This window comes from Myxocyprinus asiaticus, chromosome 18 (assembly GCF_019703515.2).
Source record: "Myxocyprinus asiaticus isolate MX2 ecotype Aquarium Trade chromosome 18, UBuf_Myxa_2, whole genome shotgun sequence".
NCBI lineage: Eukaryota > Metazoa > Chordata > Actinopteri > Cypriniformes > Catostomidae > Myxocyprinus > Myxocyprinus asiaticus.
In genome coordinates, this window is record NC_059361.1 from 25,850,334 (window position 1) to 25,867,734 (window position 17,401).

The 17,401-nt window shown below is 40.2% G+C and overlaps 1 protein-coding gene across 1 annotated transcript in view; it reads right to left on the minus strand.

The window, feature by feature from the left end:
- Nucleotides 1-235: 235 nt before the first annotated feature.
- Nucleotides 236-17,401, minus strand: part of LOC127456000 (mothers against decapentaplegic homolog 6-like) — a 33,414-nt gene continuing 16,248 nt past the window's right edge. The window contains exon 4 of the mRNA XM_051724266.1: nt 236-1,050. Coding sequence (XP_051580226.1) covers nt 509-1,050 — 542 coding nt within the window. The 3' untranslated portion in view covers nt 236-508. The remainder of the gene's footprint in view (nt 1,051-17,401) is intronic.

Here is a 17,401-nt window from a genome sequence, read left to right on the forward strand (position 1 = left end):
TTTATGATCAAGTGATCCTTATGGGTGAAAAATTAATAAGTGAGAGACAGAAAGCAAAGCAACATTATGCGAATACTTTATTATCAATGTGTGAATGGTGTTAGCTTTTCATCTGGATATTAATAGTATATGAAAACTATACACCAAAACCAGGCTCTTCCTATTTTTGCTGTATAATTTTTCAAATTGGTATTGAAAGATTTTTTATCTTTATATATATATATATATATATATATATATATATATATATATATATATATATATATATATATATATATATATATATATATTTAAGCCAAAGTGCATTTCCCGTTTTTTTCCTCTTGTTCATGTACACATTGCACCATACATAAATAATTACATCGTAAAAATGACTCCACTATTTACAAGTATAATATATATTTCTTATAATATATAAAACTTTATATTAAATCTAAGTAGATGATATTTGGGATGGTTTGTGGAGTCCAACAGTCTCTCAATGTAAGTGAATCCGTGTGTGTATGTGTTATCTGTGGTTGTTGAGGAGGACCTCCAGCCAGCAGGGGCAGGAGGTGATGAACTGGCGGGAGTAACAAGGGCCCCAGCCCTTTGCGAAACTGATGCGCACACTGTTCGGGTCATACGGTCCGTCTAGCAGCTCAGACTCTGCCCCCTGCCTAAGCATGGATGAGCGTTCATAGTCAAACACCTTGATGGAGTAGCCGGGCATCACCTTGCGGACAACCAAGCTACGACTCCCTGGTATGTCCAGAGTAGGAGAGTTGACGAAGATGGGGTGCTGGCTGCGGTTGTAGGCCCAGACTCCGTCCAGCTCTTTGCTGAGGAGCAAACCGTAGCCGATCTTGCCTCGAGTCCGCTGCACGGTGCTACTGCGCTGGTCCAGGCTCAGCTGCCCGAGGCAGAAGCCTGTGCCTTGAGGTAGGTCATAGAAAATGCTGACGGCGGGCTGGTACACCGTGTAGAGGCGGCCCACCCGTGTTCGATGCTCCCAGTATGCCACGTTACACCAGTGACTCTGCTTGGGGGCATCAGGTGACAGACTAGCATCTGCAATAGGAAAGAGAAAGTGTCAGTAACTTGCAAATATTTCCCACGACATTATCAAGCAAATTGGATAATACTATTTGCTGGCTGTAAAGACTGCAGTTAGAGTAGGTTTATGATGTGGAGTATTTCAACGCTGCACTGTTATGTACTACCTCAAGAGGGCACTACGTCAAAACCTAATTCATTAAAGTTATTCTCTCTTATATCATATCAGCATAGCTGAAGATGAGAAAGAACCATTTGTAATTTTAAGCCCCCAAAACAAAGACAGCAAACCTTAAGCAAACATCCCTAGTAATAATATACAGAGAAATGCATACCTGCAATGCATACATGAAACAGAGCTCTGAAAGAACAGCCTCAAACGCTCCAAATCAGCTCATTTAATTCACTTTTCGTGGTAGTCTGTCTGTGGACTGTGTGCAGTGCCAAACACTGAGTTACAACTCCCTGAATGCATGTCTACCTCAGCCACACAAGCACATAAATGCTTCCACACTATCTGGCACCACACATTGTGTACATTTCTGCCTGTTCTTTCTTTATCCGGGGAGAAAGCATTTGTGGAAAGCGGGATATAGAAAAGCTATGAGCTCATATCCGGCAAACACCCCACAAACCCCCACACACTCCCACACCCTACCCTCCTTTCTCCTCCACATTCCTGTGGGTGGGTGATGGTGATGATGGCTTGGGAGGAGAAGGAGAGTCTCTCCTGCTGTGGGCCTGGGGACAGCTTTCAGCTCCCTGACAACTTAGCGCAAGCCTGTGACCCCCTGACCCCTCCAGCTTCACGCTATCAGCTCCGATTAACTTGCACACTGAGTGATGCCATTATTTAGCTCCTGAGAGGCATTTGGCAGGGGGAATTTTGAAGGCCAGGTCTATGGTCCCATTCCTTTCACTTGCTGTGCTTTCAGGGACTAAATGCCAGACCCATTAACCAATGCATTGAAGATCTGCCGTAGAAGCAAGACCCAAAAAATTGGCCCCAAGAGTTAAGAATGCCTACCTTACAGAATAACATAAAAACCTAAAATCTAAAAATTCTATATATGACAACTGCTGCCCATTCAAGCACAACTGTTTGCATACAGTATGTGGAATTAGGACTGACTTCCCACTTAAATGGCCCCTTTGCGCTGGGCCCCTGCATGTTAACATTACGGAGTACCTTAGATCATCCTTGAGCTGGCAAGGCAGCTTTTCCTGCTTGAATGCTCTAATGAAACCATTCCTCTAGACTGCATCCAAAAAAGACACTTCATGGAGAATAATGTTACTGCTGCTGAATCATTATAACTGTGTGTTTTCAAAGCGGTTGCAATTTTATCCATTAAAACTGAAGTGTGTAGTTTTTTTCAATGTGTCATTGAAATTGATAGTCATGGGTAGGTTAAGCAGGTTTTGTTGAGCATCCCGACCAGCCTGACACAGCAGCATTGGCTTAACAATGTTTGTTCAACAAATGGCTGACACACAGAGAGTGTTCGAAACATGTTAGAAAACAATCATTATTCGTGCAATTCCGTTTTTATGGTGCTAGTGGTGCCGAAAATACACACTACAGCTTTAAGGATCTATGTTAAGTCCATAGCTCTACTTTAAGTCAACGGAAATTAAACAGGAAAGCATGCTTCCACCTAAATAGTCTACTGAGGGCTGAATTTAAACTTATACCTGATCAAACAGATGCAAGAAATTAAACAATATAACAGGAAGTTTCACATGGCTGTCTAACATAGAAGTGCTATTATATGATTAATATAATACCCCTTCTTAATGTGAAAGAGAGAGACAGAAAAGGGTGGTGGAGTCTGTGCTGCCTGTTTTGTGGGTTTTAACAGAGGTGCAAAGATTAAAGGTTAATAATCTATTTAATGTTTAGCTTGGGAGCAAACAATGCTCAGCCTAAAGACCAGCCCTTTTCCTGAGGGTATTGTGCATGTGTGTTCATGAGTTTTAAGTATATTAGTGTTGAAAAGAATATCTGCTAATGTATGTGTTTGAGAGAGCAGTGTGTGTTTTGGCTGGTCTCGCCTGAGCGATACCGTGTGACTGTATCAGTGGAAACAGACACAGGTAAAGAAGAGAACAAATCGGGCAAACTCATTAGTATCTTAAAACTCTTAACCAACTGATGCCATCTCACTGTTTTTCAGCTTTCTTCTTTCCTTTTTTTTTTTTTTTTTCACTTCCTGTTGAAAAATCCAGCTCAAGATATGTTTTGGAACATAGTAGCTGGTTTCTGGCAGATCATACCATCTTAAAGTGGTGAAGCTGGTTTTTGGAACATGGTAGCTGGTTTCTAGCAGCTGGAAGAAGGTATTAGCTGGTCCTAACTGGTCATTTACTAGTCATTAGCTAGTAGCTGGTTTGGACCAGCAACAAACTGGCCGCTAGTTGGTCATTCCATCTTAAGGAGGTCAAGCTGGTTTTTGGAACATGATGGTTGGTTTCTAGCTGGTCTAAGCTGGACATTAGCTAGTCCAAACAGGTTATAAACTTGTCTGGTCATTAACAGGTTGAAGCTGGTCATTAGCTGGTCCAAACTGGAAGACAATCTTGGACCAGCAATAAACCATCTATCAGCTGGTCATACCATCTCAGAGTGGTCAAGCTGGTTTTTGGAACATGGTAGCTTGTTTCTAGCTGGTCTAAGCTGGTCATAAGCTAGCCCAAAGAGTTTATTAGCTTGTCTGGTCATTAACTGGTTGAAGCTGGTCATTAGCTGGTCCAAATTGGTAGACCATCTTGGACAAAAATCAAACCAGCTACCAGCAGGTCATAGATCTTAAGGTGGTCAAGATGGTTTTCAGAACATGTTAGCTGGTTTCAAGCATGTCAAAGCAGGTACTGGCTCGTCCAAACGGGTCATTAACTGGTCCAAGCTGGTAATTAGCTAATAGCTGGTTTGTTGCTGGTCTAATATGGTATGACCAATAAGCTACTTGTTGGTCATTTCATCTTAAGGTGGTCAAGCTGGGTTTTGGAACATGGTAGTTGGTTTCTACCAGGTATGAGCAGGTATTAGCTGCTTCAAACTGGTCAATAACTGGTCTACTAAGCTGGTCACTAGCTGGTCCAAGCTCATAGACCATCTTAGACAATCAACAAACCAATTACCAGCTGATCATATGAGATTAAGGTGGTCAAGCTGGTTTTTGGAACATGGTGACTGATGAACCAGCTAATGACTTGTTTGGACCAGCTAAGACCAGCTAGAAACCAGCAACCATGTCCCAAAAGACATTGTCTTAAGCTGGATTTTCCAGCAGGGCTGCCCTCTGAAAAATTTCATAATGACAGGCTATTTATCTGTGCTCTTCAACTCAAGGAACAAGTTTGGTCCAAGACAGAATGTTAAATCAGTGCACTGCATCGAAGCGTGTTTGTGTGTGTGTGCATGTGTTCAGGTAGGGGCTGGAAAATGCACATCAGCAAGCGCAAAACAAGCAGGATGCAGAGTTCCTGTCTCCCTTTCCCTGGAGGCCTCACTCATGAGTCAGTGAAGTGCCTCTGACAGTTTGCCAGTGCTGGAAATACCGTCTTAGTCAGAGCGGGAGACACAGAGAGACAGACGGATGGCACCGCAGCTCTAATCGTGGCCAATTACGGTACTTTAGTATAATAAACCTCATTTAAGTTATCAACAGCGGTGAGTAAGTGTTAGTTCAAAGTCAACCGCTGTCTAAAATCATGTACCTTAATGACTCAGCACTGGTTTAGTTAACAACACTTAAGCGCTGTGGGCCTGTCACTTTGAGTACTGATAATAATGGCAGACAAAGTGGTAACTGTGTTCTTCTCACTTAAGTGAGTAAGCCTCAAAAACTCTACAGTCTACAGACTTCACAAGGGGAGGAAGACAAAAGCTGGGAGCAATTACACTGTTCTGCATTCATTTAACCCCAGCACCTCTCAACAGCTCAGTTTGCCCATTAGAAAGGTAGAGTGTTTTATTATTGTTATTATATTCTCAAAACTGTCTCCGCCAGTGTCAGTCTCTTCAGAGAAACACACTGTCAAAGGCATTGAGAAGACGACAACGAGAGCCCAGTGTCAGAAATTATTTTTTTTATTAAGAGGCAATATTTTCCTCCAGAAATTGATTTTCAGTGGCATTTTTACTTTTATGAGTGCATATTTAAATATTTTGTAACCATATAAAACACAAAGCGTGTGTTTAGTTTAATACTGCAATTTAATGAATTAACTAGAAAACACAATACAATCTGAACAATTATGGCTGTTAATGATAAAATCCTAATCAAATAACCAAGTAGCTGTAAATAACGGACAAGATGTCATAACGCATACACTCTGCTTGAACATATTTTAAATAATTTTCTGGTTTCTATGTTAGATTTTACAGCACTTTATATATAATTGTACATTTTGCAGAAGTTGGAAATGCTTTCTTCATATTCAGTGTTTTTAGAGCTGATTATATTTTTTTCTAATCAAAAACCACTTAATATTAGCTATCTGAGCTACACTAGCCTATGAGACTACAATATTAGACAGTTACAGGTCACTACAGTGACTACGTTTACATGGACACCAGACAGTGGCTAATTGCGAGAAAGCATCGTACCGGTTTACATGCGCTGTACTCTTTACTCCCGTATACATGTGTCTCGGTCAGTAAGCAGCTTTCTCCACAGCAATATAATTTCCCCGCGACGCTTGTGTAAATAACAACCATGGCATCCAAAGAAGACTTTGCTACTTTATTCTCCTTTGCTTTGCTTTATTTCCAGATATTCCAGAGTTGTTGTTGTGTTTGTTTTCTCAACTTTGCATCACGACATGCAGCAGAATTGCGCTGTAATAATAGGGTTTACCTCTTACAGGATTACCCCAATGTAAGAGTGCATATATGTGAGGGACCATCAATGTTTTCTATTGCCTTGTATAAATGGGTATAGTTTATAGTGTATGTGCTTTTCCCACTGTACTCTGATGTGTTTACATGGCCGCATTAAGCTGCGTTCTCGAGGAGAAACCTGGGTGTGTTAAACCGCTTTCTCTAAATCCCTTAAGCGGCATAAGGACATTGGAGTTCTCATTTACATGATGTTTCAGAATGCCACTTTCTGCAAAAACCCTTGAATAAACCGTTTTCTTAAATGCATGTAAACATGGTCAGTGTCTGCAGAGGCACTGAACTCATAAATAGATAGGCCTAGAAGAAAATAATACAGTATAATGAAATGTATTAAATATTAAATAACAAAACTACAGGGGCATTTTTGCCACTACATTTTAAATATCTGGGGCAATTTTGTCACGTTTGGTGGCATTTTTGCCCAGAGCCATGGTTAATTTCACTCTCTGGTCTAATCTCTTCCAGAGCTCAGCCAGAATGGCAGAAAAACACAAAGCTTCACAGACACACTGCCTTGCTGCACATATGCCCTATTGAATGAAAACTATGGGGTTGGAATTACATTTCTGGAGTTGTTCCTTCGTGGTATCGGCCTTCACCAACCAGCGAGTAGCTCTGGTGACAGTTCAAGTGTGTGTGTCATTTCACAGTATGCAAACAGCCCACAGGTGCAAAATTTGTCGAAAATGCATTAGCGTATGAGAGACGAGAACAGTTGCTTGAGGTCAAGATTATATTAGAGTAGTAAATCGCTCAAAGCTAAGCAAACAAGGGGCACAGGGAGCTGAGATCAAACAGCAGCGAAGGCCGTATTGACTCACAAAGTAAGAGCTTAAGAAGGAGGCTGTGAGACTAAAGGTTACTTTATCAGAGGTCTAAAGTCTTTGATTTAGTCTCCATTTTGTTTTCAGACAAAGAGCAACTCCTTTTACAAAGCACAAAATGCACAAAACGTGCACACACAGTCAGCTAGACAGCCAGAAAGGTATTTCCTTTGAATTTCAGGGCTTGTGCATAATGCTCTGGTGGACGTTCTACACAATCAGTAAGGTAAACATGCATTTCACAGCCCGTTCTCAGGCCAGACTGCCACATTTCCATTACAAAAAACAAAAAACAAAAACACTCTATTTAGGGCTGGGTGGAATGATGGTATAGCCTACTTTGTGTGGCTATCAGTGGGCAGGACTGCTTAATATTATTTTCAAGTGTGACAAAGAAACCTGGGTAATGCTCAAATTTAAACCAGGACAATTCCCAAACAAGTCAAGACGAGGATGAACTTGCTATTAAGGGCTGTTGTTTGGCACAATGCGAAACAGTTGTTTACGGTTGCCATGGAACAGTGCAAATTGTTGCCGAATTCAAAAGATGTGCCATTTATATTAGCAATTTTAAACCGACCTTAAATAAACAAGGAATTATGCCTTTTATAATATTACTGTTATTGTTCTGAGTCTTTTGTTTTTAACTCAAGTACTGCATGCTGTTTTAGCATGTTAGGTGTTGTTTAAAACCTGTGTGACTTTCTTGGCAGAATGTCAATCTTTTTTTCAAACAAAGAAAGTTAATGGTAAATGAGGCTGTCATTTCATCTAACATTTCCTTTTGTGTTCCACAGAAGAAAGAAAGTCATAGTTCAAGTAAATTTTGGGGTGAACTATCCCCTTTAAGGTAAAATAACTTCACCTCATCTGATCTCTCTACTCATTCAAAAAGAAGCCCATTTAGGAGCCTGTTTAAGTGACATTAAGCAACAAGTTTGCATGAACTGTGAACTTTGTGTTCAGACCTGAGAAAGAGGTGCATTACAAGCAAAGAAAACAGGAATGGTAGAATATGAATTATGCATGACAAAATGTGGACCGTACATTGATCATATTCTATTTCAAACAATGACTCGCGTTACATTTTCGTGGCTGCACACAAGCGCGACTTCATGTGAGGTGGAACAATTTTGAAAAAAGGAGATTTTGAGACAGACAGACAGTCACACAGACATAAGTGGAGGATCTACTTGCATACACACCCCATCAAAAAATTAATTTGGGGGTAAGTTGGGGTAATTAAGTACACAAAAGGAAGTTGATTTCTATGGCAATACTATGTGATTATCCACAAATGCTTTTAAAAGCACCATGCAGGAATGAGAAAAGAACGGAGAGAAAAGAACAGCTTTGGGGTAAACACACATGTCCATAGGGGAGATCCAGAGCAAGAGAGACATAAAAAACAGCAGCTTGTCATCTCTTCCCACCAAACTACAGGCCCACATCTCTGTCTTTTTCATCCCCTCCAATCCAGGGAATTCTGAAAAGATGAACTCATTCCTCCACAGCACTCCTGCCAGACCCTTTAACCAGAGAGGGAGAGAGAGAGAGAGAGAGAGAGAGAGAGAGAGAGAGAGAGAGAGAGAGAGAGAGAGAGACAATGTTGCTTTGGAAATAATGTGATCCTAACATACATGGCAGTGAGGCTTTCTTGAATTGAACTGAACTGTGAGCGAGCAAGCAAGCGAGAGAGAGAGAGAGAGAGAGAGAGAGAGAGAGAGAGAGAGGGAAGGAACAGAGTGGGAGTCTAAATCTCTTATCCTGTGCCAAGGATTAGATTCCCTCCAGCTATTAGACTGTACCACTGGGCTGACAGGCAGAGGGGGAGAAAGACAGAGAGTGTTTATGTGAGCAGAAGAAACTGAGAGAGAGAGTACAGTGAAGTTTTATGGTGGACAGAATTCATCTTTTGACGCCAGTCTTGACAGGCCTGGGCATTATTCTTTGTACTGAGGTCAGAGAGAAAAGCAATTCTATGAAATTACGGTTGCCTGGACCAGGGAAAAAAAGTGAAACAATAAACAATGCCGACGTATCTCCCTCCCTCCTGCTTCTCTTTGGTATGGCTCTGATTTTTTAGACAACTATCACTACAGCACAACTTATAACACACTAACGGGCCACATTTAGGCTGGCGTCTGTGCTATCTCCGCCATCAAAGACTGCTTTATCAGCCAGACGCACTAACTGGGGCTGCACTCTCACACAGATGAGTTTCCTTCTCTTTGACCCTCTCTCTCTTTTCCATTCTTTCGCTTACTTCATTACATTGGTGAGTTTTTAGTATTTTCACAGGCTCCTTGTTGCCATTGTAAGGCCGTAAAGTGGTGAGACAATATACAGTCAGAAGTGAAAGCAATGGAATCATGTTGAGAGAAATACAACAACATAGAAATTACAGCAACTTGTTCTCCCTCTCTCTCTTTCATTTCTGTGAGAAGGAACTATAGCATTAATGCTGACCGACAAACAGAGTTAATAAATCAATGAAGAGAGAAACATATTCAAGCGTCATGCACTTCTATTTTTCAGAGGGCATCAGTAGTGGCTCTGGCTTACTTGATGCCTTAAATGGTAGATTTACTTGGTGTCTAGATATTATTAGAATTATATAAGTGTTTTAGAGAGAAACCATGATTATTACTAAATTATGATGCTTTATCTCACTGGTATAGATTTTTGTTTAGAGTGTGAGTGGGCCTCGAGTTAAAATCTAAATAAATTATTTTTAAAATAAACCAAGCAAATACTGCATAGCCATTGATGCGTGTACTTTCTTTGTATGGACAAGAGGAGCTTGGTCATTTTACATAATAACTCATTTGGACCCACTTTATATTTGGTGTCTTTAACTACTATTTACTAAAATTAAAATACATACAATACAATGTACTTATTGTGTAACTAAATTCTGTTCTGCAAAATTCTCACAAGATTCACATTTGCTGCTCCTAAGGTTGAGGTATGGGTAGGTTTTGGAGTAGGGTTAGGAGTAGGTGTTAGGGTTTAGGGTAAGGATTGGGGTAGGGTTAGGTTTAGGGGTACTGGTTAGGGTTTAGGGTTAGGGTTAAGGTAAACAGTGTAACTACAGATGTAATTAAATGCATGTACTTTAAATACAAGTACAATGCGTATGTACATAATAAGTTCATTGTATCAATGTTTAAATACATTGTAGTTAAAGACACCTAATATAAAGTGGGTCCACTCATTTTGTGTTCCATGGGGAAAAACAATGAGTTTAAAACAATGGTTCTGGGTAAGCTCTTCCTATAAATCAAATTATCTGCAAAAGGTGAGACTAGATTGGACTGATTTGGACATGTGAATGGACCCTTTTCACAGACTGTGATGACATGTTTATTCCTTATCTAGCAAATGTTTTAATATTTTCCATTTTTACAATTATAATGTGATGGGATTTCAAATACATCTGATGAAGAAGTGACAGTAAATTTGGCATCTTTCTCTCTTCTTCGAAATCCATCTTATTTCTTACTCCATTTCTTTCCTCTTTTGAAGTCGTGGAAAATAGCAGATTTTTTCTTTTGCTTTTGTAGCGAAAGGGAAAGCAAAAATTTAATTTGCTGTGGTCTCCCATTCACTGATATAGAACTTTACACACTACAGTTTATTTTTGCGTTCCAAACCTGGAAATGTGAAAAGGGTCCATTACTCTTTTTAAACATACAACACTTTTGCAATTTAATTATTATTGCTTCTGGGGAGCTCTTAGGGGGCACGTGTGGCTTTTTATCTTCTAGTTCCCTCTATAGCTTCAAAAAATGCAGAACAAACTCACTAGTGTTGACATTTTAACACATGGGCAATCTGAGTCCAGAGCAACTCATGAACAAGTATGCAGTCTCCCTGGGTCAGATCGGTGGGCCTCTGCAGTGATTTCCACAGCACAATCAAGTGGTGTGAAGACCCACAGACCTGTGTACTGATCTCCACAGGCAAAACTTAGCCAGAAGGACTGGGGGATCCAAACTGAATTCCTTTACCATGAGAACAGACAGGGCAGTGTGAAGGACAAACTCCCAGAAATACAGACTATCTACAGCTCCCTCTCAACACCAAACGGCTGCTGCTTCTATTAGGGAAACATGGGAAAGATTTTCGGTTTCAGCAGGCTGAACTAAAGGCAGATTCTGCAATGTATCTAAGAAGCCATGAAAATGTCAATAGTGTAAGCCATAAAAATTCAACGAACTTTGAGACCCTTTCACTAATTACTCATTTGTCATTTAGTTGACACATTTATCCAAAGCAATGTGCAGTACACTTTTTACATGTGACAATCTAGTGTTTGAACCTTCAACCTTTCGGTTACCATCCCAGATCTTTAAAAGGGATAGTACACTTAAAAATGAAAATTCTGTAATTTACTCACTGTCATGTTGTTCAAAATGACTTTATTTATTATGCGGAACACAAAATTATGTTAGGCTTAGTGTTAGGGACTGACAGCCTCGGTCACCATACACTTTCTTGTATGGAAAACATAGCAGCATCAACAACAGAAAGTATGTCATACGGCTTTGGAACTGCATGAGGGTGGGTAAATGATGACAGAACTTTAGGTTACATCATGCTATAAAAACTGACACCTTTTAACAATGATCATCCAAGGAATAAAGATAAGAAAACAAAGATAAACTATTATTCAAGTGATTATTATCTATTAAGTGTAATTTATCAAAGAGAACTGGAGTTCCCCACAACTGTTGCTGTCATAAAAGATATCAAGCTGCTGTACATTAATGGGGAAATGGGCTCTGACAGCTGAACGTTACACAGCAGGTACAGTTTCAGAGTGGGAGCCACGCTAGCATTTCAGACAGTTCCTGAGGTCAGGTTAACTTAAGGGAAAGCTATGTATTTGGATACAGCACGTCTGCAAGGTGATGGACACACTCTCAGCTCAGACGATGGCCTGATATTGATTGGTCCAGTAGATCATAAACACTCAAGTGAATGCATCGTGACAGGAGCCAAGCCGTCTTCGCATTCTGTTTCAGTCACAAAAGGTTGAAGCCGCACTCACATGGGGTAGCTACACAACTGCTTTCTAAAACAAAGTAAATTGTTTATGTTCGCCCATTAAAAATGCAGGAGCTAGCAGTTCTGGTACCTCAGGCCTGTCAACATAGATGGAGAGAGAGTAGAAGGTTCGCATTAGGAAAGCCTGTCAGATAGAGAAAAGACTAAACGAGACTAGTCTCAGACTCAGATGGCAAGCCGATGTACTGTACCACCCACAGTCCGCTCACTGACCATCTGATCCATATTGCACACAAAACCGGACAGTGAATCTGGCAAGCTCTAATCTGATTGGCTGGCTTTAGACAACTTTCTGGAGTTAAGACACAGATGGTTTTTTTTTATCTGTCTTCCTGGAAGCCAAGAGTGCCTTTGAGGATGAAATATCACTGGATTTGCAAAGTTTGCAAAGTTAGTGGCATCAAATCTTTGAAAGTTTGAGGCACTTTGAAAGTTTGAGGCACTAGTATCAAGATACAACTAGTATCAAGTTAACTAGATATCCACAAGCAGAACTGTTTTCTGAGTTATGCACGTGAAAATGTGTGTACTTGGGTGATGCTCATGAAACAGGTCAAACAATGTCCTAGACTCATTTAACCTCAAATAAATACAGAAAAAAAAAAAAGAAAAATTATATATATAATTATATTTTCCATAAAGAAAATATAAACTACATCTATGACCATAATTTTTTTTCCATATATATATATATATATATATATATATATATATATATATATATATATATGTATATATTTTATTTTTTATTTTTTTCTCATTTTTCATACTCCAAAATCAAAAGAACCAAATTATAATTTTAGGACCTGGCAATTTGCATTTTAGTCAAAGGTTAACTAAAAAAAAAAAAAAAAAAAAAAAACAGAAGCCAGTAGGTCTGGTGAAAGAACCTTGAAGCACACCACAACCACATACTTTAATAGACACAGACACATTTTTCATCAGAAAACCACTCGAAACTCTGCAGTACACCACAATAAGCAGAAGTTAATAGACCTGTTTGCTGTGGGTTTTCAAAATCCTCAATAAGGGCCACTGAGGTATGGCACAAACTCCCTATTGAGGGCTGTAATTGCATTTAGTAAGAGAGACCAAACTCTGGACATATAGAAAAGGTCAAGCTAGTGTGGATCAACTTAATGTTCCTCTTGCTCTCTGGTGCGCACAAATCCCGTTTTGTGTCTCTGAGGGAGTCTTTTGTTCCATGCTTAGATTGACCAACAGGGCAAACTAAAACAGGTACAGTGTGTTTCGTCATACCACTAATCAGATCAGAGAATGCGCTGCGGCTAAGTGAGTGAAAGAGTGAGTGATTGCAGTTTGATCGCCAGGCCTGTCTCTCTCTCTACCTCTGTGTCTCTTTTCCTTATCTGTTTTGGAGTCATTAGCGTGGGGATCAAGGGCTCTTAAATGCAAAGAAAAACAGACAGCTTCTTCTTTAGTTACTAGAAGGAGTTGACTATATTGCAACAACTGTGCAATTTTATTCCTGGTAGACTGTGCCGCTAGCAACACCAAGGTTGTGGGTTTGACTCTCAGGGAAAACATGAGCTGGTAAAAAAAATAATGTATAGCTTGAATGCACTAGACATCATTGAGGATGTGTTAAAAACTGAAAAAAATAAATAAATAAATATGGCTTAACATTGCTGCATCACTGCCTTGCATCCTATTAAAAAAAACCTTCTGATCTTACGTAGATTGTCTTCATAATGTATTTCATATTGCTGCATTTTTGCCTTTGCATTTTATTTAATGCATTTAACTCGCAACATGCAGATTTTTGAACAAATGCAAATAACACAGGTAGATGTACTGTACATGGCAATAAGATATAATCTTGTTCCAACTGATAACATTTGTTTTAAAGTTAATATTATTTTCACACTCGATACTTTCTAATCACCCCTCAGACTGTGGTACAGCCCAGAGGCATCATGCCCATTTAGACTGAGGGGAAATGTGCCCCCTTAGATTTGTGAGCCAAGTGGATTTTGAATGGTTCATTTGAAATTCCAAAAACAAATTTTTATCTTCGATAATTAAATTAAATGGTTATTTATGTGGCAAAAATCTTTATTCACACATCTATAGTTTAGGCTGACCTTGGTGCCCCCTCCAAAAAACAAGTGCATGACGCTCCTGATACAGCCTATACATGATCAGTTAACTTGTTCTTCAGGTGAATTTAAATAGTGTGTGAAAGTGGCATGAAGGTTTCTTTCTCGTTGAGCAAATCAACAACAAACTCGTCATCTGCTGCAGCTTGTAGAAAATGTGCTTTATTTTTTCAATCAGCTCGCTAGAGAACTTTGTCTTTCATACTGAGATGTTCTTCTTCTCATCCATGATGGGCGGAGGGAACACCAGCTGAAAGATGCTTTGCACCACCTTCCGTACCGGGGTAAAATTGCTTGTTGATTAGCGGCACCTATTGTAAAGGCGTGAATGTGCTAACGGCGATCATTCGCCACGCTTTTAATCTGAAAGGACCATTTGTCTGCATTTTGCAATATCGCGTCACCTCTGGTGTGCAAAGGCCTTAAGGGTGCTTTCACACTAGCACTCTTGGTGCACACCTGAGTTCGAATGTCGTCAAAGTTTGGTTCGTTTAGATGATGTGAACGCTGTTTTCCGAATCCTGGTGCACACCTGCGTACTGCACCTGGGTCCGCTTGAAAAGGTGGTCTGGGGTACGGTTCATGTGAACTCCAATACAGTTCACTGCTGATATGAACGCAATAGTACCAAATCGCGGAAGTGAACCATTTGTGATGACGTATAATTTGCATCTTTGCAGGCTCCCGATCACAATTATTATGGTATAATGCATTTCTCATACCTGCTTGTCTCCAAATAAATCCCCTTCAGAGAGCAGCTCACATTCTTCACATCTCTTACAACACATTCGCAGGCTCACGGCAGACAAACGCTAACATTTTCCACATCATGACACATTAAATGCATCCGAGAGACAAACATAAGTGTCGTTCTATCAGGAAGACTCGCAGACTTGAGTGAAATTTAAGATGACATTTATTTGATGAATATAAAACAGAAATGTAATGTCTCTCTTTGGCGTAAGCCCCGTCTGGCGGTCCGAAGAAGTTGTACTCTGAACTGTCATATCCTGCCGGAGATAGGAGGCAGGGGCAAGGAGCCAACCACCGTGCAGGACGGGACTCGAATTGTGGTGGTGGGGTGATGGAGGTTGCCGCGTTAGCACACTGAAACAGCAATGTGATAGATTGTGAGCAAACTTATAAAGCAATGGCTTACATGTGATTGGCTAGGAGTTCTAGCTAATGGTGCGATGATGTACAGTTGCTAGTCTTCCCGCTAGAACTACGCTGCACTTACATATCTGTGCATGTAAAGGTTTGGTGGTAAATCCAAACATTCAAATACTTTAATAACACATTGAAGCTGATTTCTTCCATAGTTGTTACCCATTTACAGTGATAAACAGCTGCCACTTGTACTCACGTTGATGATGTAATCAGACCGTGGTTCGAACCCAAATAATATGATGTGAACAGAGACCAGAAGAAGCAGGGGGAGGAAGGAGGAAACGAACTTGGGTTCGGCCCAAGTAATCGAACCAAGTGTGAAAGCACCCTACGTCTTCGTAGTTTAGTACAAGGATCTGTCTTTTGTGAGGGTACAACTGAATTCCCCCTTGTGAGCTCAGTTCCTTGTGATGATTCACAAACGGATCCCACTCGTTTAGTCTGATTAATATTTCCATATTTTCAGGTAGCAAACACAAGGGGGAAAAAAACAAAACACTCCCCATGGTGCTCTGGAAAAATCCAAAAATGTGCTGATGACAAAATGAGTTAGTCTGACAAGTGTGCACTGCTTTCAACCCTTTTGATTGTAGCACCCATTTCTAAAAGGAGCGCAGATCATGCTTGTTTGGTCAAACTTGTGGAAAGAAAAAACAGAAAGCCAAATTGACATATGAAACATAAAAAAGACAGGAACCTCAAATGCACTGTGACAAATGCATCCAGTGAAAAACATTACATCAGATTATTACTCACACTATACTTAAAAAAAAGCTCTGGTCATACAGAAAGAAACATTTAAACACTAGTAGGGATGTGTCACGAAGGTTAACTAGTCGTTGAACAACCATTTAATCAATTAGTGAGGTTGACTAGTTATTCTAGACTTTTTCATATACTTTATTTTTAGGTTTGATATTTTAGTGGCAGGGTTTTAAATAGTGTGCTGGCCTCGTGTTGAGCTTTAGTCACAAGACAATTTTGCACGATAAAACCCTCGGAAATATGGCATCTTTAAATTCATCCCCTTTAAGTCGCTGCCAGTATAGCTATAAACATGCAGATGGGTGTCTTGGCACTGCATCACATTTTAAACAGTTTTTGCATCCACAGAAAGCATTGAGTTTTCAAAATGCTGAGTCAAGTTAAAAATAGTCCAACTATTAAAAATGTGTCTTGAGACCCCTGCATTCTGTTATGATCGTCTGTTAAGCTGTTTTTGAATGTGTTTTCTGTAAAAGCCCCCCTTAGAAATGCAATGCTAGGATCATGTGAACCCGAAACCAGCTTACTTATACAGGGCTTCCTTATCTCCTTTAGTTGACTAGTCATTCAGGTAGATGACCGAAAATAGTGTAGTTGTAGTTTTGCACATCTCTAAACATTAGAGCTCCATTGTGCCTAGGGTTGTAGCAGTATACCAGTTTCACGGTATACCACAGTATGAAAATTGACTGTTATCATACCATGTACATTTGCTTATCTACGTTATTAAGAAAAAAAAATGCAACCGGACGGAGAATCTCACCTGCACATGCGCATCTCCTTTCCTCCTCGTCTGCCTGTCAGACTTGTCAACTTGCGCCACACACACACATGCAGCAGAGAAAATGTCAGAGAGAAGCGAGGCGAGGGTGTCTGACATAACTGAGTGTGTGTGTGAGTTAAAGCAGTGTTTCTCAACTGGTGGGTCGCAGGTCTATTCGGACTGGGTCGCGGACAGCAGGGAAAGAACAATGCCATGGTTCTCCCATTGAAGCTATTTCGGCGGCCGCCCAAGTGATAGCCTATTTAGGACTGCTGAGGCAGATTTAATGATAATCTCACAAAGGCTAAAGGCTTCTCAACTGCACTTTCGTGCGAGTGTAACGGAACCAGCTCGCGATCATGATATGCTCTTCTCTCTGGCGCGTGCGCAACAACCGGGCTTCCCTCGATATTGCAGAACGCAGTCCTCAAAACTGATGTGACCAATTTCAATTCTAGTGAGACTTTAGTTTAATTAATTATAATTTTATTTATTTATCACACATTACACATTTGCACATATACAGTGAATTAATTTTTTTCACATATCCCAGCCAAGCTGGGGTCAGAGCGCAGAGCGCAGACATTTAAAGCGTTACGGAGGCAGTCAAGTCAAACCCATCAAACAGTAGGCTGCCCTTACATGCCAAACAGCACTGAGGAAAAGAGCAACACTGTGCTATGCGCTCATTTCTTTTTTTCATTATGCTTCAACTTTACAAAATTGTTTCATGATTTTACATGAG